Here is a 25,147-nt window from a genome sequence, read left to right as displayed (position 1 = left end):
AGGCCAGGCCAGGGCCACAGACAGCTAGGGGACATGAATAATGGAGGTCCCGGTTTTAAATGTTTAAATGAATTAGGGCTGAGGGAAGAGGTGTTAAGAGATGTGCAAGAGGGAGAAAGGGAAGGCAGCAAAAATATCTCCATTATGTCTCCAATCATGAAGCAGAGAGGCGTGCTCTGTCAGTGGTAAAACTTGCTAAGTCATGTCATTAATAGGGTAAAATAAGTGCATGCTAAGCCTAACATACATAATGCTAGCTTTGAAAAGTCTATCGAGAGCATTGGTTTATTTCTAAAGGCCTTATTTTGACAAAACCCAATACAGACAGGTGTACTGAGCAGACTTAGCAGCAAACTTCAACCTAGTTTCATGAGCACTGAACAGCGGTGAGGCGGCGATATTCCACTCATAGTCATTGGAGGGTTTTGTGAAGACACAGAGGGAGGCCACAGAGTATTAAAGCCACATAATGGCATCCTATCACAATAAGACCAACTTCAATACACGAGCAGCGCAGCGGGTAAAGTCCCAACAAATAAGAGGATGGCCATCCTTTCTTTCTTTCTCTCTTTCTTCCAGCTGTGAACCATCACACCTTTCAGTTCCATCAAACCAAAGCTAAATGGGTGGGTACCTCTTTCATCCTTTTTGTGTCTAACGTGTTATCGGTTGTTAATAAATCATTTACTAATGCTTTGCAGATCAGATATAAGTTATTACTAAGAGCAAATCTGGAGTTGCCATGTTGTGAAAAATCTTTCTGGCTGGTATTGATCCTCCTCCAGCGTGACACTTGTTTTGTCTCTTTAGCTGGATGTGGGGTTAGTGTTTGTAACTGCAGACTCGATGCAAATGAGAAACCCCTGAGCAAATCTCCACTTACTAACTTTGTGCAGACTGGGTGGCTTACAGGGAAGTGATAAAGTCATGACTCTTTATTAATGACTTACTAACATTAGTGACTGCTGACTTGAGTGTCACGAGGGTAATGGGTTTCACACATCAGATCCACAGTTTGAAATATTTGTTGTTAATAGAGGGATTTTAGTTCTGATGCTCTTCGGCCCTTTTCCAGAAGGTAAGTGGTCAAACGGTGCACTGGGGGCACCTCTGTGACAAACTGAACAGCAGCTAAAAAGAAAAAGCAAACGTCATTTAGGAGGAGGATAAATACAAGGCACAGAGATTTTTCACAACCTTCAAACCTTTCGTTCATGTTATTTTTACTTTATTACTGGTATAGGGTTAGACAGAAAATGTCCAGGAAGAGAGGGTCTGACATACAGTAAAGGTGTGTGGTGGGCACTAAGCATTATGCTACTGGGGCTTCCCTAATAAGTTGGTTTCTATAAGGGCTTATAATGATAAGGCCACAAGCTACGCCACAATAACTCATAATAAAGGGCGCCTGTATTAACTAACACCCATACAACACAGCCTGTTGTATGTTAATGAAAGTACTTTAATCTCTATATTTACTAATACTGCATTTATTACTCACTTTTCTTTACAGAAATATAGTCTGTAACCTTTGTTTCTTGATAACAGGTCACTTCTCATGGTAAGTCTGGAAAGGAAGAGGAGGGATGCTACATTTTTCCTTCCTTAAAAAAATACAGTACAGCTGCATACAGTAATTAAAACGACTTAAGTACAGCCACGAAGTATCTGTTAAAACATCAATCATCAACAAACAGCCAAAATGTTTTCGATAAAAGGGAAATGTGGCTTCTGGATTCAGCTTGAATCCCTTTTTTGCTTCTGAAACGTTTCTAGTGGACATAAACACTGCGGGGGGAGACATGACGGAGACACGGCACAACCTGAACGCAACCTGAAGTGGACGTCCGGGGTTTGAAAGTGGCACCAGACTTGCTCTTGGCTAATATTTGAGGAAAGTCTTTCTGTGGGGCATATTTACCTGCACTCAGCTCATGAATGTTTCTGCTGAATTGCTGCCAAGATTTTCAACAGTCTCAGTCACTCAATCAAGGTCTGGAAAAGTAGCCTACACTCTGGCTTTTGAAATTGTAGCTGTGGCTGCGTTTCTTTTCGGCTCCTTTCCTTTGTGTGAACAGATTTAAGGTACAGAGGTTGAAAAAGTTGATTATATTATTTGGTGATGAAATCAATGTTGTAAATGTTCGGTCTAAAACCGTGTTTACCTCCGATAACTGATGTATCGGAGGTGTATAACTTAATATAGCACAAGTGCCACATAACCTCAGCTCAATGGTTACTGTTAATTGTACAAAGGCGCAGCGTGTCACACTACAGCAGCCGATATTTGTACCAGCCAGTTGTCAGCAGGACACACAAAGTAAACAAAGCCCTACTGATTGGCAGTCGTTCCACTCTACAGAATCCAGCGTCGACGGCCCAAATTGGATGCAAAAACAACACACTTAGATTTCAATTTCTCCTCACAGATGAGAGCACCGTGCACAATACTTGTGATTTGTCTCCAGTACCTGAAACTGGGGAGTAAACAATGATCAAATTGACACAATCCCAAAGAGGCTACACGCATGCTGGGTGCTCTGGGCTCGGAGACAGAACAGACAGACGAGCAGCCAGAGAGATGAGATGAGAGGTGGTATCAGGCTCCTTCAGTGTGGGCAGCTTCCTGTGAGCTGCCAGCGCACCACTGCTTCTCCTCTCTCTTTCATTTTCTCCATCTCACCCTCTCTCACGCCGAAGTCCAAACCCCCAGAGAAATTAGTCACCCTGCACGCTGTGGTTTGTGTGTGTGTTTGAAGGAAAGAGAGACTGCAATGAAGACAAAAGAGAACACAGAGAGGGAGAGGGAACAAAATTGTTTTCCATCACAAGGCTTATAATTCTGCTTTATATCTGAAAATTGGTGCTGGTCTAAAAAAAAAAAAAAAGCCTCAATCAAAGCATCAAATCTGAGCATCAGATTTGTGCTGCAGCAACAAGAAAAGCCTCACCGTGCTGTGCGGATGCAGTAGTGGCCACACAGACTCATAAAGGGTTTAAACCAGAACACACCATTGTGAAAATGACCTCTTTAAAACATAAAATGTCCCTGTCACTACAACCTCCTGTCCTAACGCCTAATTGTCCTCCATAAAAATCAAGGGCAGCATCTTTTTTTAGATTAAGCTGGATCAACAGTATTTTGTGGGTTTAAACTGGAATTATGGACCTGCGCGTCAAGCCAACTGATTGGTTGATCCAACATCCTGTCGGGAAGTTTTCTCTATTTTTTTTCTTTGAGAGTTTGGTCGTACATTTCAGGGCAGTACCGCCCCGAGTGATCCTTCTAGCAGAGCGTAGGAAAATGAACCAGGACATCCACTAATATTCAGCACATAACGTTATTCCAAAAAAAGAAAAAAAAAAAAGGCACTTTGGCAGTTTTCTCAAGATTTTGCTTTGGCCTTTTGCCTGCTCCTGATGACGGTTTTGAAGTAAAAGCAAAAGCTTAAGATAGTTGGCCTTTCTTCGAGTAACTTTACTCTCAAATAGGAAAATATATTCTTTTTCAAGGCTTCAGTGAGGTTAAAGTTAGTGAGTTTTTCATGATTTCTTAAACATATTTCCTCCTACGAGACGCTTACATTATAGCCCCAAACTATGCAAGTATAAAACAAACACATGCAAATATGCAACTTATAATTTCACAAACTGAAATTTCTTCAAAGTCATCAAAATTAAAATGTGTTATGTGTCAGCATAATATGTCTCATATCAATTCTTGTATTATTCTAATATTATTTTGTATCACTGGGTGTCCACAGTGTTTCCTCTTGGTTGGAGTAGTAGCCTTGTGGAAAAGAGCCAGTCTGCCCCCCCCCCCCCAAGACAATCCTGGCTCAAACATGCATCAGGGTAAAACTACATGTACATCAATTACAAGCGCAAAGACAAAGATTGTGCATCCCTCACAAGACTGCATTTCAAACACAAAAAGAAATCAAACTGCATCAGAATAATTAAAAGGGCATGTATTTATAGTGCAAGTACATTGTGCACATAGCTGACTGACAGAGGAGGCGTATTTGAATGGATGAAAGAGGAGCGTGCCGTGAACTGCAGCTACCCCTTGAGCTCATTCCATCACGGTGAAGAGATAACACAAGTACCCAGATTTCAGATTTCTGTTTCTCGTTCTCATCTCGCACATTAGATCACGGCTCAGACGCTGGTTTCTTCACATTACATTTAATGGCATGGGCACATTTCTTTTGAAGATACGAGGCTGCTTTGAAGAGTCCTCGGCTCTGCTCTTTCATTGTTGAGATCTCATGATGAAGAAACCTGACCGGTAACAAAATCCAACTGCCACCCCATTGTTTGCATGATGCATGATGAGGGACTGTCATGTTGATATTGTGCAAATTTTAATAAAAAAAAAAAAAGAAAAGCCTGAACATCACTCCTCCTCTATGAAGCAAATTGAGAGACCTTTGACAGTAATTGCCAATTTTATTTTGTCCGATTCATTTAAATATAATCACAATAGGAATGCTGTTCTCCTGCATCCTCAACAAAGGAATAACAAGCGTGGAAAATAACAGGCTCATTTTTTGAACCCTGTAATTGCAATTTTCTACTCAAATTGCAGTCTAATGATTACAGGGATGAGGTGGAGCTTGACAACAACACCAGAAAAGAGCAGCAGAAAAAAACATATTGCTTAGGACCCTTAGGCACCGCAAGAGAGAGAGAGAGAGAGACAGAGAGAGAGCTAAAGAGAAAAAAAAAATCTGCCAAGAAAAATCGAGAGGTTCTTTACTCCCATAGGAACCAGGGTTTAGAAGTGGGGCTTCTCAAAATCTGCAATTCCCCAACCTTTTCAATGGGCCAATGGTTAAGAGCTCGGAGAATTTAGTTCCTCGCTGCTGTGCTGGAGAAGGAGATGATGGGAATTCAGCACAATGCCACAACACTGAGAGTGAAAGCTGCCAAACACTGACTACCTCAAGGAAAGGGAACATATAGAGGGAAATTGAAGGAGGAGAGAGTGAAAGAGATGGGAAGAGAGAGAAAGGGGGTTTGGTTGAGAAAAAGCCTGATGCCCGACAAAGCTGGAAACCATCTCCATGGAAGACTGGATTCCTAAGCTCTGCTGAGGCTCTTTTCCACTCAAACATTATTGTCCTCAGCACTCGTAAATTCCCAGATGGAGTCACATGACACTGTACACAGAGTACAGGAGGGGCAAGACTATTTGGCCTTAGAAAAAGTGACTTTGCTTGCATACATCACCCCAGCACAGGAAGTAATCTGGGAATCCACCCACCACCTATATCTGCATATCCTTGAGGGTCACGGGGCGCTGACGCTGATCCAGGATGAAATTGCGCAAGAGGCGGTGTCTACCCTGGACACCAGTCAATCACAGGGCTGATACATACAGACAGACAAGCACTCACACTCACACCTACAGCCAATGTAGACCTGCATTATCCGGTTGGATACATTTAAAATTATTTTTCAAAATCCTTTTCAAGCCATGATATTGTGAATTTGAACCTGAACTCCCTTTCAAAGATTGTATATGTCAATGGTTCCCAACCTGGGGGTCAGGACTCTCCCAAGGGATCAGAAGATACAGCTGAAGGTCTAAACATTGTCAAAATTTACCAATTTAAAGAGAAATATTGATGACCCACAAACTATGTCTATTTTCTATGACTTTTCTCTAATCTTTTTCATCTTTTTTTAATCCAGAAACACTGGAAAAGTGCAGATAGTACTGTTAGTTTTCTCAACAGCATAATCTTGAGCTTCTGTCCACACATTACAACGTTTTAACTCCTCACCTAGTTGCAGTGATATACAGGTGTACTGCAGGACCCGGTGACATCACTGTTGGGCGGAGTTACAGGTGCAACAGAGCACTTTTCTGACCACACCAGGCTTTAAACTTTCAACCAGAGAGGGCATCACAACCTTGCTTTTCAACTTGGTGCTAAGTTACTCTTTAAGCTACGTGATTTTTAACAAAAAAGCATCTTGAGAGTTGTAGTTGTAGTTTTCATGTACACAAGCTTGTACCTTTGACGTTTTCTCAAATAACCAAAACCAGTTTAGTACTGATGATTTCATGACCATACAAGACGTGGAAGTAGCTGCAACTGTCAGTCACCTCACATTGTCTGAATGGGACTTCTAAATCCAGAGCCACGGGGGCCTGAAACACCTCTTGCCACTTTAAACTCTATAGAATATGATTTGGCAAAGAAATCTTTCAAACTAATATCCATCAAAAAAGGCAGGAATTTAAGCAACCCCCCCCCCACACACACACACACACACACGCACACACACACACACACACACACACACACACACATACACACACACACCCACACGCCCTTATTCCTCTATTGGAACAATGCTTCTAAATGCATGACATGAACAGAGTCATATGAGCGAGTCATGAGCGAGCCCAGCAGGATCACAGTCTGTACTCCAGTCATGTACAATGAGCGGACAACAGAAGCAACCGATATAATACAATGACATCACAATACACACACACACACAGTATTAACAGAGTAGTACAAGATACGGACGCCTGTTCACACATGCATGAAGTGCCCACATGCATCATTCACATAAACACTCAGGAAAACACCCACTTTTACAAACACTTCAGCTGTACACACGCATACACTCACTCCTCTTTCTATCGTGCACGCACAAACTTATACACACCCAAAACCAAACATGCACACAGCAAATAAGCATGAATAAATAAGAGATGGAGTTGTGCTTCACAGCCTAATCTCTGAGGAAAAAACAGCTTGCCGCATCGGCAAGGATCAGCCTGGGCGAATGAGTGGGACACTGCTGGCTTCCAGGAAACCAATTTGTTTGTTTATTGTCTTGGTGTTTTGTCAGTGGTTACAGTTCATTGCAGCCAGCCCATCTTGGGCATGCTCCTTTAAATGGCATCTATAAAACATGGGATGTGTTCTCCCCCATATCCTCCTCCTCCTCCTCCTCCCACTCCCACTCCTCTGTACATGACGGAGCTGCACGAGTGTCACAGTGCTGCATCTCGTTCACTACGGTGGGGCTTTCAATTCCCCTTTAAACACCCAATGGATTCACCCAAGCCGCTCGAGTTGGCGCTTTGAGAGGTGGAACAAACTGTGCTTTCTAAACACATTAGCCTATGAACACCGCTGAGCAGCAAATCTTGGGGTGCTGAAATCGGGTGTAATCATGTAGATAGATGGATGACTTTTTATTGTTCCGCTAAGCCAAATCTGCAGGGCTGGTGGTGAATACAGAGTTTCTGAAATGATGCAATACCCAGGATTTTATAGTTAACTCATGGTGCTGCAGTGCTGCGTTCCCTGTGACAAGACACTGGGATATCACATGTATATGTATCCGGCATAAACTGGCATGCCCACACTACAGGAAATGCAAAAGTCAGTGTTAGATGGGGACATTTGGAGGGACTGCAGTCTCAACAGGCGATCCCAACAGAGCAACTACCACAGCCCCATGCATGCATATACAGTATGTAAAAACTAAAGTGCATGTATTGTTTCCGATCGTGCCTGCAAAGACAAGCCACACTCTCATATTATGCCCTATTGATCTGACAGAGTGAGCAGGAAGCTGGCGGAGAACACAAATACTGCCTGGGGTGGCTCCTTAAAACTAGAGACAAGCCTCTTATCCATGGTGTTCTCTTCCTCTGGAATCACCTGGTGGTTCATGCATATCAAGTACTCTCTCCAAGCCTCAGCGATCTGCCTTCTCCAGGCTCTGCTGTTTTTTGGGGTTTTTTTGCAATGTCTGTGAGATGTTGGCTTTGAAAAAAAAAAAAAAAAGCACACACAGAAAACTGAAATTGCAAGCTAATCTGTCTAAACTCTGCGTTCTGGTTATTTCTGCAGAGACGCAGTGCGTTTGTTGCCACCAAAAAGAGCAGAAGCAACCATTTTTGGTTCCCCAACATTTGTTTAGGGACACGCTTGCCACGGTGCAGTATGGGGAGGTTATGGTGGCAGGTTGTTTTACAGGTACAGACACAACTTTATTCTGAGCCTTTAGCTCCATAACAAATTCACACTTCAAGAGGGCAAAAATCTTTTCCAAGTTTGCAGTGTTACTGTCAAATACAGTGGAACTGTCACAGGAATCCCGTCTCCAGTAATCCCAGGGTGGCCTTTGCTCTGCCTGTCAGCAATACCAACCAATAACACTGCACAATAAAACCCTCCAGAACAACAGTGGGCTGCAGGCAGCTTCAAGGGCTACTGACGGCGATCTATAAAACAATATAATGGCTTGCCTGTCAGTGAGTGTGAAACAGAAGATCTACGCCTCCTCTGACTCTCTGAGGGGACTTCAATTAATCACAGCAGAATTGTATCACCCCGCAATAGGAGTGTAAGGTTATTACCATCCCTGTATTCCACAGGATGAAATGCGATGATAGCACTAATTGAGGGGAAGTGAAAAAAAAAACAGCTGACCGCACAGCGCTTGTCAAGAGGATGAAGGGCAGATAAAAGAACAAGGAGATAGACTGAGATAGGAAAAAAAAGAAGAGAGGAAGTGGGAGGGGGAGAGCAAAGAGGGAGGGGGTTGGAGAAAGAGAAATATTCACAGTGGTGTGTAAGCATAATCATAAATATCTAATGTGTGTGTATGTGTGTGTGTGTGTGTGTGTGTGTGTGCAGAGCAGCTGACAGCAAATACAAGAGCCTGTTTTCATTAGGGACTCCATCCATGTCCTCTCAACATAATCCAACAAGATAACAGCATTGTACTTTTCTTAAGTCACAAACAAGCCGCTTAGAGCTGGAGCTGCTTTCTTCTTAATTTGGAGTTGAGGGAAATCACTCTGATGGAGGACACGGCCCACGCTGTCAATTCAGCTCCAGGTCCCATTTCAGGCTGTATAGAGCTTTACTGTGGGGAGCCATGTTTATGTTTGGGGGGTTGCCTTTGCCAAGATACAGGCTTGAGCTTAGAAAATATTGTGCACTATTTTTTGGGAATAGATGAATAGATAGATAGATAGATAGATAGATAGATAGATAGATAGATAGATAGATAGATAGATAGATAGATAGATAGATAGATCACAATAACTTCTCTGGATGCAGATGAGACCACACACATCACCCATCTGACTTATACATACACATATATATATATAAAGAAGACTATAAGAAAATCAAGTTTCTTCCTGCATTTAAACACAGACGGGAGTCTCTTCAATGCCTTTGTGCACCCAAAATGAGTAGGCAGATCTCTGTGGAGGGGAAACTTGATTTGTGCCTAATTAAAACTGTCAATGTTGATTTCATGTTGCTGCATAGATCTGATGCTATCTGAAATCTAGGCAATATGAAGCCCTACAGCTGCACCTGTACAACACCTCAAAGCCACTGCCTCACAGTAGCCTACTGGTGTCTCATAAGTTAATAACTATTTATCATAGTGGAAATAATCAATAGTCTGAATCGATAAGCTTGGTTTACTCATAGGTTTGGCTGCTTGGCTGCTTCCCAGTCACACGTAAGCTGTTAGGTTTTGGAAATTCACAGAATGAATTGCTTGCATTCTATAATTTCTACTCAATTTAAGGTTGTAAAAAACATACATTTTATAGTTTAATGCACAAAATATGAGACAATTAAATTTCCCAGGCATGTAAACCTACCTGTCGTTGTGCAGTCAATTAATCCCGGGAAACGTCCCTTTCATTTATTCTCCATTGTCGACCACAAAAACCAGAGAGCTCTTCTTTAGACAAATGCCATTTCCTTGTCGCTTCAAGACGCCTCCGACAACACATCACCTAAAAACACTGCTCTAATGTCAAAGCTCTCCAGACGCACAATCCCTGAGTCAAAGAAGTCTAAACTGGGGCTGCTGGATACTTGCAGGCAGTGGACTTAAAAGTCTATAAAAGTTGCTGGTCCTCCGACTCTGACTCACAACTTGCCATCCGCCAGAGCGACACAGCAGCTGGACAAAACGCCGGGCCGTCACTCATAGTTTCTGGATTGAAGAGTGGTGTGATGTTTTTTTTTTGTTGTTGTTTTTTTACAATCCTCTCTTCCACATACTGGTTGCAGTTGGGTTTTGGCAACGTCTTCGCGCAGTTAGAGATATGGATTTGAGGTGTCCAAGGGATGTGAGAGCAGCCGGATTCATCACAGTGTGTGTGTGTATGTATGTGTGTATGTGTGTGTGGAGCCAGGTGGTGGTGCTGCTGCTGCTGCGCCGGTATTATAGCGCCATCCAGTGGAGGGCGGTGATCCTGGATTGTGGACTGTGGTGCTGACAGGAAAGAGGGCAGACATTTATCTCAGCCAGCTTCAGATGATGATGAGTGGACGATGGTGCCCTCTCAAAGACAGCAAGACACCAACTATGGCAGCAAAATAACAACTGATTGATCGGTAGATTTCTTATATTTCTTATAAATTTTCACCCCGTATATTCAGGAAAGATATTACAAACAAAAAAGCCAGTTTATGATGTGGTGTGGTTTTATAGAAATTTCTTTTGAGTGTTAGCAGGTATGAAAAGAAAAATTTAGGGACTGTATGAAAATTATTTGGGTGTGGAAGCTGCTATCTATCTATCTATTCCACAACTCAATAAGATAGAAAAATTGATAGAGCAAAAAATAAATAAAAAAAAATAAAAGATCCTCCCTTGCTCTCTAAAAAAATATGAGACTACCCTCCCATCAGTAAAAATAAAAATGACAACCATGTATAATAACTTGTCTACAGTTCCTTACTTAGAAAAACTTGTGTTATGACATGTATTAGACTCCTGACTACACACCAAGGTTATGATAATACATCCGTTTGTCTCTGACACTCAACTTCCTCTCTCCTCAAGCCTTGCTGCCCCGTCTACAAAGGCTTCCCCCCCAGTAATTGCATTATCATCTCTCCATTTCTCAAGCAGACTCTTTCGTCTGTCCCCCCACAAGGCAGGAATGGGTGGAATAATCAATACCAACCTTTAAAATAGCCTGTGGAGATCGGAGGCAAGCATTTGGATTTGGATTTGATTGATTTTGGACACCCTCAGAGAGTGTTATCATCATAAAGCCAAAGCCATCTACTACCTCACAGACAGCTCTGTAAGCACACACACGCACGCACAAAACACACACATGCAGGCAGAATCAAAGGGCACAATACACAAAACCCAGGGGACTCAATATAAAAAATGTCAGCCCATTATCACTGACCGGGCTGAGCTATAACTTTCAAAGCAGATTTGCAGACCAGAGCCAGGCCTCACATCACTTCATAATTGCCTATGAATAGAAAAGCTGTTATTTTGATTCTATTTACATCATTTATTATATGATTCCCAAAGTCATCAAGTTTCTTTCTTCTTCCCTCTCACACACACACACACTGAGAGAGGAGATGACCTCATTAATCTTTAGTGCATTGTATAGACCTATCCTGTCATAGCCCTGACACTGTGGTTTGTGACACAGCTCTGCTCATTAAATCATATGACAGGATGAGGTCAGCCGTGAGGTAAGGTTTCTCAAGCTGTGTGAGAGCAGATAAAGCCAGCAGTGTGTGCCTCTGTTCGAGAGCTCAACAACAAATGTACTGTATGTGGCAGCTGAGGTGAGTCATGTGGTAATCCCGGTTACTGAGCATTCAGAGTCAAAATCGAATAAGACTCTCTGGTTTGTGTCTCTTTGAGGGACAAGCACACATCGGCTGTTGTTTGAGGTGTCATGTGATTTGGCACCTCACAGAGGAAACCTCACGGCCATTTTAGGTCTTGTTACTGTAGGTGGCACCTTGCATAACAGTCATCATCCCATGCTTGTCATCCTGTGATTACTTTCACTTCACACGGAGAACAAGAGTTGTGGGTGCTCAGTCGCCCGACATTGATTGCAGTGGTTTGGCTTAAAATAACAGCACCCTGCAGGGAGCAGTGTGAGCCCTCTGCCTGAACCCTCACTCGCCTTCATCGTTGAAGTGTGTTTGAAGACAGTGGGACGTCTACCAGAAAATTGCAAGAGGAAAAATCTGAGGCATAATGGCCTCAGGAATGGAGCCAGCTATCAATAATGCAGAGGAAGCTGCAGTTAATGCCCCCTTTAATTCAACAGGTCTGCAGACCCCGGGACAGTTTTTCTTCCACAGCCGCAGATGCTCAATGAGAGGCAACTACATCAGGCTTTATGGCTTTGTTTGCGGTTGCACTGCCAGGTCTTTCCCACCCAACCTCAATCCCAATTGCAGAGCCATTAATGGGTTTTCATCAGGGGCCCACCCTAATGGAGTTTCCAACTTTCAGATATCAGTGGGGAGCTGTAACCACAGAAAGAAATAATGTCCACTCAAAATCAGTGTATGAGCTCAGATTAGTCTGAACGGTGAGAGTACTGATGGGTTTGATAAACAAAAACAGGCCATAAGAGTCAATGTTAGACTGCAAAACTAATCATATAGAATGTATATTGTCTTACAAGTTTTATCAAGTTTAACACAAGTGAATACATCTTCCATCAAGGTGAGAAATTTTAATTTATATCAATAACTAGAAAATTCCTGAAAAAATGTTGAATGCGCCTGCTGCTTGGTGTGTATCCATCAAACACATTTCAATCTCTACAGAGGACGGTACTTTGAGTTTCATTCATGTTGTAGAGAATTATCCTAACCTATCCTGACAGGCCAAAGTGACCTCACAATGATGGTTTGGAACCTAAATTTGTCCCAGCAACCATAGCAAGACTTGTATACACACATACACATGCCCCTAACAGAAGTTGATCTGCAATAAAGCTACCATGATTTCTCCTGCTAGAAAAGAACAACATGGACAACAGTATAAAATGCCCTGACTTAATCAGTCTAATTAGCCAATCACAGTCAGTTGTGTGAAAGTTTGGGCAGCAACTGCACTTGTGTGTGTCTGTCAATGTGCCTACGTGTGAATCGTTGTGTGTGGCAGAAGAGCTGTCTACCATAGAGCCTTCAAAAAGCTTGTGTTACCAGATTGAGACACTTATACAGTTAATATCCATAAGGTGGTGATGTTGTTTGTGTGTCTGTCAATGTATATGTGTGCATGGTGATAGGAACTGCCAAAGCTTAACATTCAAAAACCGCTATGAAGTTGTCAGGACCGGCCCAAAATGACCTCATAATAACATTTTTTAACCAAAATTGTCCTCACAATCCTGGAAAGACATGTACACACATGCAAAGAACCACACAACAACACGTAAATACACCGTGTTGATTTACCTTGGAGTTGCTCTCATACCTGAGTTAAAAGGCTAAGAGTTAATGAGTCTAATTAGCTAATCAGAATCAGCTTTCCATTTACGCCCAGTAACTGTCAGTAGCACCTACTGATGCACTGGTTGCTATGGCGACTGTGGCCACCAGGGGGAGGACGGTAACAGGCACACACAATTCCCTCTGTCTCCCTAGGCAGACAACAGCTTTTAAGATGAAACTTGTGTTCGAAAATTGGATCACAGAGGAAAAACTACAAGTCTTATTGAAAAGATCACCTCACCATTGCCGTCCCAAGGCTTCAATAAAGAGATTGATATCTTTTATGTGTACCTACAGTTTTTGGTTGAGGTTTTATTGCAGTTTAGAAACTCCCCTCAACTCTGTTTTTGGCAGGCGCTTCAGAGCTCAGTTTAACATGGGCGTCTATGGGAGCTTTGGACAGCCCTCTCTGCACTTAGGGGGGATTTCCTCAAAAACTATAAAAGATATCAGAATAAGACCAAAACTGGGTGATACAGGACAAAAATCTCTACATTTTTCATACAGAAATTGTCAATGAAGGTTGGAAATTGTGGGATTTAAAAGAGTTTGTCTGATATATTTTTAGGAAAATTTTCAGGGATTGCAGTTAGAGTGTGCGTGATGTCATCCACTCTAGCTCTGAACATTCCGTGCAACACACACCAATTATAAAATCTGAAACTGTCTAAAAATTACACAAAACGTAAACTGCGATTTTTCTAAAACCGTAATAGTTGTCAAAATACTGATTTAACCCAAAAGAGTCTCAAGTCTTGTGACTCGTTTAACATATCAACCACTTTTTTACATTTAAGTATGACACAGCAGTAGAGCTCCAAAGAGGTTTGGGTTTGGTCGTTTTCAGGACGTCTCCCCATTCAATCTATATGGGAATCTGAATTATTTTCGCTTTTATCACCATTTACGTCACCATGGTTACTCAAATTGCTAAGAAAAGTCATAGCACACCATTCCCGAGCAAAGCCACAGGTATTGATATATATATTGTCTGGGTTTTCTCAAATCTGCGAGAAATTTGGACACAGGATAGTGATACATGCGTTCAATGCTATTGCATTGCAGGCACATAATAATAGAAAAGAGAATATTCAAAACATGTGAAAATAGATCACATTTATGGCATACTATAGAAAAGGAAGGGAAGATAAAGCCACACGCTCATATGATAGCTCTGATGCAAACTGTTCCTTTTTAACAGTGGTTAATACGTATTCAAAAGCAAAACAACCAAAACAACAATGTAAAAATACTCTATTAGAGGTAAAAGTTGCAGATTGCAAAAATGTAAAAGCAAAAGGTGTTTAAATTATCAACTTGCTCTGCAGTAAAATGTCTCCTGCGACTGTTATTATATTTGACATTTTTACATTATTAACACTAATGCATCAGTGCATAAGCAGCATTTTAATTTGTAGTTTGAGGTGGAGTTGTTTGACAGTGATGGATAGACGAGAAAACTATTTCACAAATTAGTCAATTTTTATAGTTTCTCTAAATCTTCGATTTTTTTTCCAAAAATATTGGTTCACAGTTCTTTATGTAAAATCTTATAGATTACCTCACAGCTTCACAGCAGCAAGAACTACAATACCTCTGAAATGTAGTTAAGTAGGGGTTTAATGTGGCATAGAATGGAAATACTCACGTAAGTTACAGGTACACCACAAATTAATTTTGTCTTCTTTAAAATTGAGTTTATATATATATAAAACATCAAACTCATAACCGCTATCTATTTATTTCATTTTATATAAATATCTATTTGTAATAGATAGCGGTTATGATTTTGATGTTTTCTCCTCTTTTCTTTGATGTGTGAGCCAGCACATCACTACAGCACAATAGATGTGAGTTTTCCTTCAGTTTGGATTCAAAACAAAATGAGATAAGAGGAAAACCTTGTTGAAATGAACATTTTTTCAGCGCACATCTGACTGCAACACATTAATTTTGCTCTGAATGAAATACAAACTCCAAAAATTATTTTTCTTTTCTCTTGTTTTCTCTCCTGATGATCTAAATATCAGATGAACACACACACACACTCACAAAGAGAAGTCATGGAAACAAATTCTCCTGTCATTTCTCTGCTTCTCTTGGATTCAGAGCAGTCTGCCTCAGCGGCCTCTGACAGAGAAGTAGTGGGTCATTCATCAGGAGAGAGATTAAATCTTCATCCACTGCGAGTGGATGCTGAGAGTACTTCATCTTTGGGAGAGGAAATAAAAGTTTTTAAAAAAAAATCCATCCTTTGAGGCAAAGGAAATCATTTCATTTCCTTTTATCACTTCCCAGCATGTGATGTTGAGATGGTTAGCAATAAAACAGCTGTTATTACAAAAATAAAAAAAATGGTCAGAAATAGGGGACGAACAAAAAATGTTTTAGCACAGATGTATGTGTGCCCCCTGCTGAGCTGTACAATGACGTGTCAGTTATAACATGGAAGTCACACACACCTCCATCTTTTTCTGATATCAACAAACGTTGTTTATACCTCCTCAAGTCCTAGCTCCAGCATCTGATAGAACTTTGGCTCCACCTACTGGAGAATATACACAGGTACAACCATTTCTCTGATGTGAAAACACAGTTCATACAACCTCCTCACTGCATCACACACCATCTGCGGTCTGTGAGATGTTTCATGGTGATAAGGTGATAAAGTGATAATAAAAGGGATCTAGAGGGGATGTTAACTGCAAAATAGTGTTAAAAAAGCAAAGGTGGAAAATGTATTATGAGGAGTTTTTCAAATAATTGTTACTAAAGTTTGTCTGCTGGATAATTTAATCCATTACAATGCATCATATTTCATATATTTTGTATGTAACAAAAGTGGAGTAAAGTAAAAGTAGCAATGCCTCACAGTGAAAATACTCACACCCCTGAATTCAAAAGTGAAAGTGTGTAAGTATTACAAAGTAAATGTTCTGAAAGTCAAAGTACTTATAATGCAGGAAAATTGCCACTAAGAGTGTTATGCTATTTAATATTATATGTTTGTATCATTATTACCAATGCATTAATATATAAGCAGCATTTTACTTGGTAGTTTCATCTATGCCAATACTAACTATGCATATAATGTTTTAATCTGTAACGTAATAATTAATTGCTGCTGTCAAGAGAAGGTACAATCTTTCACTGTGAAATGTATTGGAGCAGAATTATAAGCATCTCTTATTTGCACTTAAGGTCAGTATTTGTGTGATTGTTCTTAGTTACTTTCTAGAACAGATATGTTGTTGAGTAAAAAGTACAATATTTACCTCTGAATGTAGTAATAGTATAGCAGAATAAAATGGAAACAGACGGCCTTCTCCAGCAAACATACTCAGTTATGTTGCACCACTGAATAAGATCAATAAATAAATACACAGCAAGCAACCATACGACTACTCTGGTCTATAATGAGATCCGGCTCTGCTTTCACTTTCTCTTCTTCCAAAAATGCAGCTAAATAAATGAACAAATACATTAAATAAAACTGAGTATTAAGTTGTGAAAAAGAAGTGAAGAAGAATAAACTTCACATACTGTCTCTTTCAGATGGGTCAGTAAAACAGTAACAAAGATAACAGTACCACAAACAAATGCATAGGCTAGTTGATATCTTCAGTTGTGAAATAAGCAGGAGCTGAGAATTGATCAATGGATTTTTTTTGTTTACCTGGTGACAGTGATTTGTAAGAGCAAAAACAATCATTTGAATGACATGTCAGCCTCAAATCTTGAGCAGCTGAGAGCTTATCAGCTGAAAGATGGACTTTGACCTCAGATAAAAATGATTATGTAACACAGGCTGCTCTTCATGTGCCGTTACTGCTGCTATTCTTTGAAAACTGGACCAAAACAAGGATTCTTTACTACATGTCAAACTCCAGCTCTTTTGTTTCTTGATTAACTACAAAGACTCACAGTGGTTTGGTGATGAGTATACAGTGAAATATTTTTCCTTCTAAAACAACAAAGCCCTGTGGCAGGATGAGACGCTCACACAACTGCAGAGCAAGTAGTTAGTCAGTGTATTGTTCAAGCTCAGACAAGATAAAATTTTGTTAACTCATGTGTCAGTTCCTAATGTCATACAAAAATCTGATATGACATTATTGTTTGTTAGGTGTTCAGGAGATCTTTCCCCTTTTAAAAAAGGTTTATAATAAGAGTCTTATTAATAGTTCATGAATAATTCACTAATGCCTCACAGATCAGCTGTAACATGAACTCTGTGAAAAATCTATTGAACAAGTGCTTTCTCAGCTCCAGAATCCAGTGGGCCTTTTGACCTTTGACCTCATGGAAAAAATGCTCCAGAGCATCTGTCTTGTTAAGATTTGCAATTAAAGACCTGATGGATTATTGTTTGTAATTAACTCAACTTAATTTACACTTTAATTACAAATGACTGACTAACTTTTGCTTTCAGTAAGTGAGAAACCTGCGTAAGGAGGGTAAAGAGCACAGGACAGACGGGATGGAGCTGAAAGATGCTCCAACAGATAAATCTATGTGAGAGAGCTCATTTGAACTAGTTTAGATACTGTTGTTTCACCCACAGCACTGCATCATACTCATAACATCTTAAACTGTAGCTGACAAATCAATATAGCGGAGTGAAATGCTCAAGAAAGTGAGAATACACTGTAAAACATCACACAGCAATTTAGTGGAATCAACAAATATTTTATCATTATCTTTATATAAATATACAAAGTTATCAAGCCAATTCAACATAAAATGTCCTCAAATTTGTACCTATAGTGTTTGAGTTTATATAAATGCATTGTCACCCTTTTTATTCAGGACTTTTGTAACCACAGACTTGATGGTTTATTAGAAAAGGAAGACACTTTGGACCCTTTGATTTTGTAAGCCTAAAGGTTGTTGTAATGAATGCCTTACAACTGATCAAAAGATTTATAAAAGTGAAATGTACAGAGAGCTTTTAGATTTAGAGTGTTAGAGTGTTTTATTAAATTTTGAATGTTCTTTATTGTAGCCTATATGGTTGACTATGTGAATGGTCATAAATCCACATATCATGGTGTCTTCCTAAATTTACTGGCTTTCACAAACAAGTCTGTCAATCCTCGTGACTGAAGCAGCCTGTAAATATATGTGGTCTCAGGTTTTCAGATGTGTGAGATATTCTGTTCTGGCAGCACATCCCTGTGAAGCCCTGCCTTCTGAGATGAGATATAGCCTCCTGCCGGATTACAGCTCATACGCACCCAGTGAAGGTTTTATTCTGTTTGCATGAGGAAAACATCGTGTCTGAAAGCTGTCACATGGGGCCAGCAAGGAGGAAAAAAAATCGCTTCCTGAAATGATCCTCGTCACTGGCTGAGTGTTGTTGTGTTTTTTTTTTTTCTCTAATGTAATCTCGCATCGCGCTTAATTTTCCATCCGGATCTTTTTTTTTTCTGACCGACTGTCGTTGCCGATGATGATCAGCAAAGTTAAAAACGCGATGTCCACTCTGGTAGGAGGGATGATGCCGCACGGACACCACCACCACCACAACCATCACTCAGGTGGGGGCCAGACCTGCGGACCGGACAGCCTGCCGCCGCGCTTCCCTTACGGTCGGCCGGATTTCTTGGACCTCACCCCGGAGCTCCTGCAGTACTCCACCGAGCACGCATCACGGCCGGTTCTCACGCTAAAGAGAGGCAGCAGGCTTCCCTGGACGACGGGATACGCAGAGTGAGTGGGTCTAAGCACTCCCTGGTGAAAATCATTCACATTACTTCAACATTATGATTTTGTCATTGTTTCCTGATGAGTGTCAGGTCGGTGTTGCTGCAGCCTCAGCAGCTCCGGGTGCACTGCAGCAGACAGATGATGGCCAACATGGCCTTTTGCTATTGTAGTTTCTAACACAGTGTTCCTCCCCTGAGCTGCTGTAAATGAATTTGAGCAATATGTCTGAGCTGTAATTAGACAAAACGCTCCCTGTCATAATAGTCTGATATCTTTCAATACAGGCTCCTCGTCAGTTCAATATAAAGAGTAACACACAAGATGCAAGGAAATGAAAGCAGGAAATGTCTACCTCCTAACAAACCTCTTTGTGTTTTCTTACATCCATCTTGGTAAAGAACCTCAATGCTGCTGCTGATGCACTTGCAAAGAGCTTTAGGGGATTTCATCTTTGTCTTTCATTAAAAAAAAAAAAAAAAAAAAAAAAAGGTTTTGTGGCTACACAAAGCACAGGCCATTCACATCTTGTGAGCAAATAGTGCAGAGCTCCACTCCTGTCCTTGGTTTTACTGCAGGTGCTTTCATACTCCAGTTATTACACCTGCAGTACTCTCACAGGTAGAAACAATGCAGCACCATTTCATTCACACTGTTGGCCAGAATGTGCTGTCCAGGCAATTCCCGCTGAGGAAAAACACTTTCAGACATTCCACTCTCCCACAGGAGGGGGGAGAGATGGGAAGGACTGAATAGCCTCAGTCCTACAGTATGTGGGCTATACCACCCCTGCCTGCCTGTATGCAGACAGAAAAACAGGCTGACTCATGCAGAGTCTCAGAGGGACAGGGATAAGATTTGTGACGACGACGACGACTGTCTCAGAAGACTGAATGGGAAAGGTCAGATGAGGATGCTGTGGTTATTGTGTGGGAATGTGCACCGTCATCAGTGCCGTTATCTGGCTTCTGCAGCAAATCACTTTGATGTCACTCTGTGAAACTATAATCGCAGCATTAGCAGTGCTGTTTACAACACAACATAATCGGCTGATCCGTTCATGCATCAGCTGTCAGCGCTCATTCAGAAATCCAAATAGCCCACAGCCATCTGTGTTCAGTTATCACATTTAATGTAAGTGCCCTGAAGAATACAGAACGCCGTCAGCACAGTGCACTGAAAACTCCACTCTTGACAATGCAGCGTTGAAAGGGTTGTAAGGGCTGTACACGTGGGTGAATGTAGGGTAGTGTTTATTTGAGAGTGATTGGTCTTTTATTTTCTCACTCAGCTGATGAGGCTCTGATACGGCTTTCAAAGCGATCAAAACATGGATAATTCAAAATTTAAAATCAATGTCTCTGAAGTCATAATCTCCACAGAGCAAAGTTTATCTATTGGAGCATCCATCGGCTCCATCCAGCTGGGTTCTGTCTGGTACAATGATAGCCAAACAGTGTAGGTGGATTGCTTCCAGACTATGCAACTTCTCCGGTTTGATATCAGTTAATTAGTGTCTGTCTGTCATTCATGTGGTAATGTGGAATCATGGTCATTGTTGTTGGGTTGTCTTGGGCTGGCATCACATTGACCGAGTTTTTACATGCATACATGAGGTCTGATTTCAAAGGGGGTTTGAATTGTGGACCTGAAATCGGTGAGTCTGTAGCTTTGGCAGCACACGGGTTCAGGATGCTCAAGATAATGAGCCTAATTGATGCTGGTGCACAACATTGTGTCAGCCTAAACAGCCTGAGTGCGCCCATGGTGAGCCACTCAGAGTGCTTTTGTCAAATGGGTATTTAATAACATTGATATGGAGGCACACTTCCAGGCCTGAACACTCTTCATGAGATAGAGTGTGAGGAAGCAAAGACTAAAAGAGTATATCTCAATCTGAATAACTACTGCTGCGTGTATATATATATATATATATATATATATATATATATATATAGTCTATAACATCATGCATAATGCATTGTTATATGATGTAATTCCTCCATGTGATGTTATTAATAATACAGGAATAAACAGCTGTCAGGAGAGCACAACAGTAAAGAAAGAGGAGCATTCAAAGCCTCTATGAGGAGGATTAACATGTCGAGACACCTTTTAACAAAATAAAAGTCCAATTTTTTTTAAAGTATATTTTTTGGGCTTTTTTTATGCCTTTATTTGATAGTATAGTGGAGAGAGACAGGAAACGGGGAGGCAGAGAGGGGGAATGACATGCAGCGAAGGGCCGTCCGGTGCGGGATTCGAACCGGGGCCAACTGCAGCGAGGACTGTAGCCTCTACACATGGGGCACCTGCTTAGACCACTACGCTACACGACGCCCCATAAAAGTCCAATTTACATATAAGTTGAAAAAACAGGGAGACATGATTGTGTTGTTTGGGTTAAATCACATGTTAAAATCAAATAAAATCTCATGAGGTTTGTCAGGCTTAGGGTTAGACACTTACTGAACAAGATGGGAGTGATGCAAGTACAGAAAGGCAGATTAATTAAGATATTGTGAGATATGGACATGCTACAGCTACAGTGCATAGAAATGTCCCTGAGATGTTGTTCACTCAGTGTTTATTACCATGCAGTGGATGTAATTATTTAACAGGATTTTATTCACATCACCCCGTCCTTCTTCAAACTCATAGGTCACATGCTTTAATTGACACTGTTCTGTGTCCAGCTCTTAAACTGACAGTTTACAAGTTGCAGCATGTTTTAATCAGACTGCTTGGGTTATGCTCCAAACAATGTTTGAGTCATCGCTGTACCTTCTGTTGTTCTGCTGCTGCTTTGTGTTTGACAGGTCTCGCCTCTGAGTTTTCAATGCAACATGTACCTTGCACCACAACAAGCAACTTCCTCTCCCTGAAAAGGAATTCAGAATATGACTAGACCAATCCCTAATGCTGCAGATGAAGGCTTTGCTTTTAGACTAAATAAGGCTTTATTTACCGGGCCTGCAGTGTTTGTTTATCTGCCAGCTTCCAACCTGAGCTAGTTTCATTCAGCAGCAACCACGGATTTATCTTTGTCATGTTTAATTTGTAAGACTCCCCTCAAACAGTCCACTGTTACACTCTGAGATGTGTTTATATTACAAGCAGAGAGATTAGATACACACCCAGAGCAGGTCAGACTGCTGAAAAAGGTACATAGTTTTTATTTGAAACTCTATATTGACCAACAGGTATGCCAAAAGCACCATGGACAAGGATGTGTTTATAGCCATGCTTCAGAAAATTCAAATATGGAATCAAAAATTATCAACAACTGAACATCTAACAGGATTATTTCAGAGGGATTTCCTTTCTTTCACTGGATGCACCACTGATCTGCTTCTGACTGAACCATAAAAGTACTTTCACTTCACTAAAACAGCCATTCCTCAGTAGCAGGTATATGATGAGACATGTAGTGGACTGATATCCTGCTTTGTGTAGACAATGCGTCTTTCTTTCCCCTGATAGAATGATATTTAATAACACCAAACTTGCACAGACAGACATTTTCATCAGATGTATGACGTTAAAAAGTCCCTGTAGCTGCAATTAGAGAATTCACTGGAACTCTCAACTTCTGCTTTTGACCTTTCCTTGCATAATATACTGTACAGTGGCAGGGCTGAAATAGAGAAACACTGCTTCAACAAACATGACCAATGTAGTTTTCAGTCACAAGTTGTGGAAACATATGACCGAAACGCAGATATATGCTTGAGGGTTTAGTCACATTATTAAGAAGGCTCGAGCTCCTAGTTTAGAATCACATCCTCCCACGCAGCCAACATTAAGTTCAATTATAGCTCATTGAGCACATGTGACTACTCTCAAAACACACAATGATTGCTGCTTCTTTACCGTGAGAGTGGTGAAAGTTTAATTCACTGCAAAAATGTAGAAAGAGGACTTACTTTCACATTGGAACAAGTCTATCCTCAAAACAAAAATGATTTGCAGTGTCTAGTTTCAGTTTAAGTTGCCAGGAATTCCTCATTTTCAAAGTTTAGTAACAGGACAGAACAAGTGAGTGATTCTACTGGTATGACTCTTTGTTTTTATTATAAAACATATTTATCGGATTAAAAAAAACACAATCTCAAGAAGAGCAACTTTACAAGATAATACTTTAAATTAGATATTTTAATTGCTGTTTTGTCAGCTAGCCAAACATGCTGTAGGCCTCCAGTGGCTTACAGAACAGATGCACCCAATAACAGAAAATAAAAAGCATATACAGTACAGTAATCTGTATTTGGTGCCAGCTTTTATATAAACCTCAGAGCTTCAGCGCAATTTTCTGCCAGCAGCCAGCCTTTTACAGATAGCACACAAACTCAACAAAAGGGCCAAGGACTCGGTTAAGTAAGAGCGAAGCTATAGTAAACCAAGCGATACGCAGGACTCAGCCAAAAAGAGGCCTGGCAGAACATTGCGGATTTGCTGTGATCATACTCCAATATAGATGGAGGGTTGTTTCTCTGCATCCAGATATCTGAAAATGTCCTGGCTTTGGCCGAAAGTAGACAACAATCAGGCGACTTTAAATTCTTCCCTGTCATTAGTCCTAATGCAGGGAGCGCAGTGCAGGACACTGTGGTGCCTGTCCACTGCTTTCAACTGATTAGAAAGTGAAAGGGCTTTTTATAATCCAGATTTGGGCAGCAGTTGCATTTTGTGCCTCATATTCGGTGCTGTCTGATATCAGTTATCAAAGCAACAATTTTCTGTAATGATTGTAATCAGCTGAACTATTTGGAGAGTGAGAGGTCAAAGGTCTTTTTTTTTTTACCCTGGTTTTCTCTCATCTCTTTTGTTTGACTGTACAGTTTGTTCTCTATCCCTTGCACTACCAGACTCTCTTTCATTTTTGGTCTCTTATTCCTTTTCCCTTCCTCTCATGATCTTAGCAGTAACTGATAAATGACTAATCCCTTCTCTGCAGAAGTTTCAGAGGGAATCTTAATGATAATAGTTGAATTACTGGAATTGTGCAATAGGTATTATGCCTTATTACCAAGCTAATGTGGCATTTATCTATAATTAAAACTGAAAATGTTATGTAATATGCCAGCATGAGTTCCAAACTGCAACCCATCCAAGTCCGTCTCATGTGGCAGTTTAAAGGACCATACCAGCGGATGCTTGTGTGCTGTAGCCCATTCACTACAAACTGCATAGTCTTTGCTACACTGCTAACCAGTTTTGGAAAACATAGTTTTTTATATAGTTTGTATTTATGTTTTTTTCTACTGTTTCAGGCAGATGTTAGTTTCCTTTAACTTCAGTACAGTATAAAAATCAATTAGCAGATTTTTGAAACTTGTTTGTTAGTTGTGTAATCAATCAAAGTGAACATCATGTCTGCATTAAATCTGATACTAAGAGATTATTATTGCATGGTCATGCAGTTAAAGCAGCTCTAATCACTAATTTTGGCTGGACCACAACACTGACTGACTGACTGACTGACTGACAAAGTTACAAATTTGGTCAGCCAAATACCACATGACTGAGTGATAAGGTTACAGCATTGGTCAGCTGGCTGGAGTTTCCCCATTGTTCTTTGCTCCTTCAAAATGATTTGGTGTGAACAAGCAGTTTTGCCAATTTAGTACCTTTGTCACTAGATTAACCGACTTTTCAAAAGAAGCACCTATACACATACATACTACATTACTGATGACAGAAACAGAAAAACATGTGAATGAGAGAGTAAAGAAAACAGATAAAGAGCTGAAAGTGGCTGTCACTGGGCAGAATACAAATATGACACAGTCCAGCTAAGTATACTAGGTTCTGACCTAGTCTTGATATGTTAACAGTAGATAAAATGACTCCATGTAACGCAAAAGGGGTTGCTGGAAGTGAACCCATAGAGAATTATTCCCACAGCTCTACGGAGCCTTTCAGGATCTTTCAGCTCATTGTTTTGGTTTATATGGCCTACCGCTCTCACAAACCTCCCTTCCAGTGGAAAGAAGCAGGTTGTTTTCAGTGAAAAAAATCTTTAATAAACTCACTGTTTGCTACTCGTCCAGCGCACCAAACGACAGAGTTAGCATCTAGCCAGTGAACAAGCGCAACATTTTGTTACAGAAGAGCCAGATATTTCCCTCATGGGGTGGGCGGGT

At 40.7% G+C, this 25,147-nt stretch overlaps 2 protein-coding genes across 2 annotated transcripts in view; one reads left to right on the top strand and one right to left on the bottom strand.

Annotated features, from left to right (window-relative positions):
* The window catches only part of tafa3a (TAFA chemokine like family member 3a), a 93,821-nt gene extending 83,669 nt beyond the window's left edge, over positions 1-10,152 (bottom strand). The window contains exon 1 of the mRNA XM_023416112.2: positions 9,668-10,152. The gene's annotated coding sequence lies outside the window, so the exon portion shown is untranslated. The remainder of the gene's footprint in view (positions 1-9,667) is intronic.
* Positions 10,153-18,467: 8,315 nt separating this feature from the next.
* Positions 18,468-25,147, top strand: part of ppm1j (protein phosphatase, Mg2+/Mn2+ dependent, 1J) — a 19,332-nt gene continuing 12,652 nt past the window's right edge. The window contains exon 1 of the mRNA XM_023416093.2: positions 18,468-19,007. Within this exon, the coding sequence (XP_023271861.1) occupies positions 18,745-19,007 (263 nt within the window). The 5' untranslated portion in view covers positions 18,468-18,744. The remainder of the gene's footprint in view (positions 19,008-25,147) is intronic.

The sequence above is a fragment of the Seriola lalandi genome, unplaced genomic scaffold, assembly GCF_002814215.2.
Source record: "Seriola lalandi dorsalis isolate HSWRI2012SDOR001 ecotype SW California unplaced genomic scaffold, Sedor1 jcf7180002054561, whole genome shotgun sequence".
NCBI lineage: Eukaryota > Metazoa > Chordata > Actinopteri > Carangiformes > Carangidae > Seriola > Seriola lalandi.
Note: the sequence above shows the minus strand (reverse complement) of the source record. Positions and strands in the feature narration are given on the sequence as shown.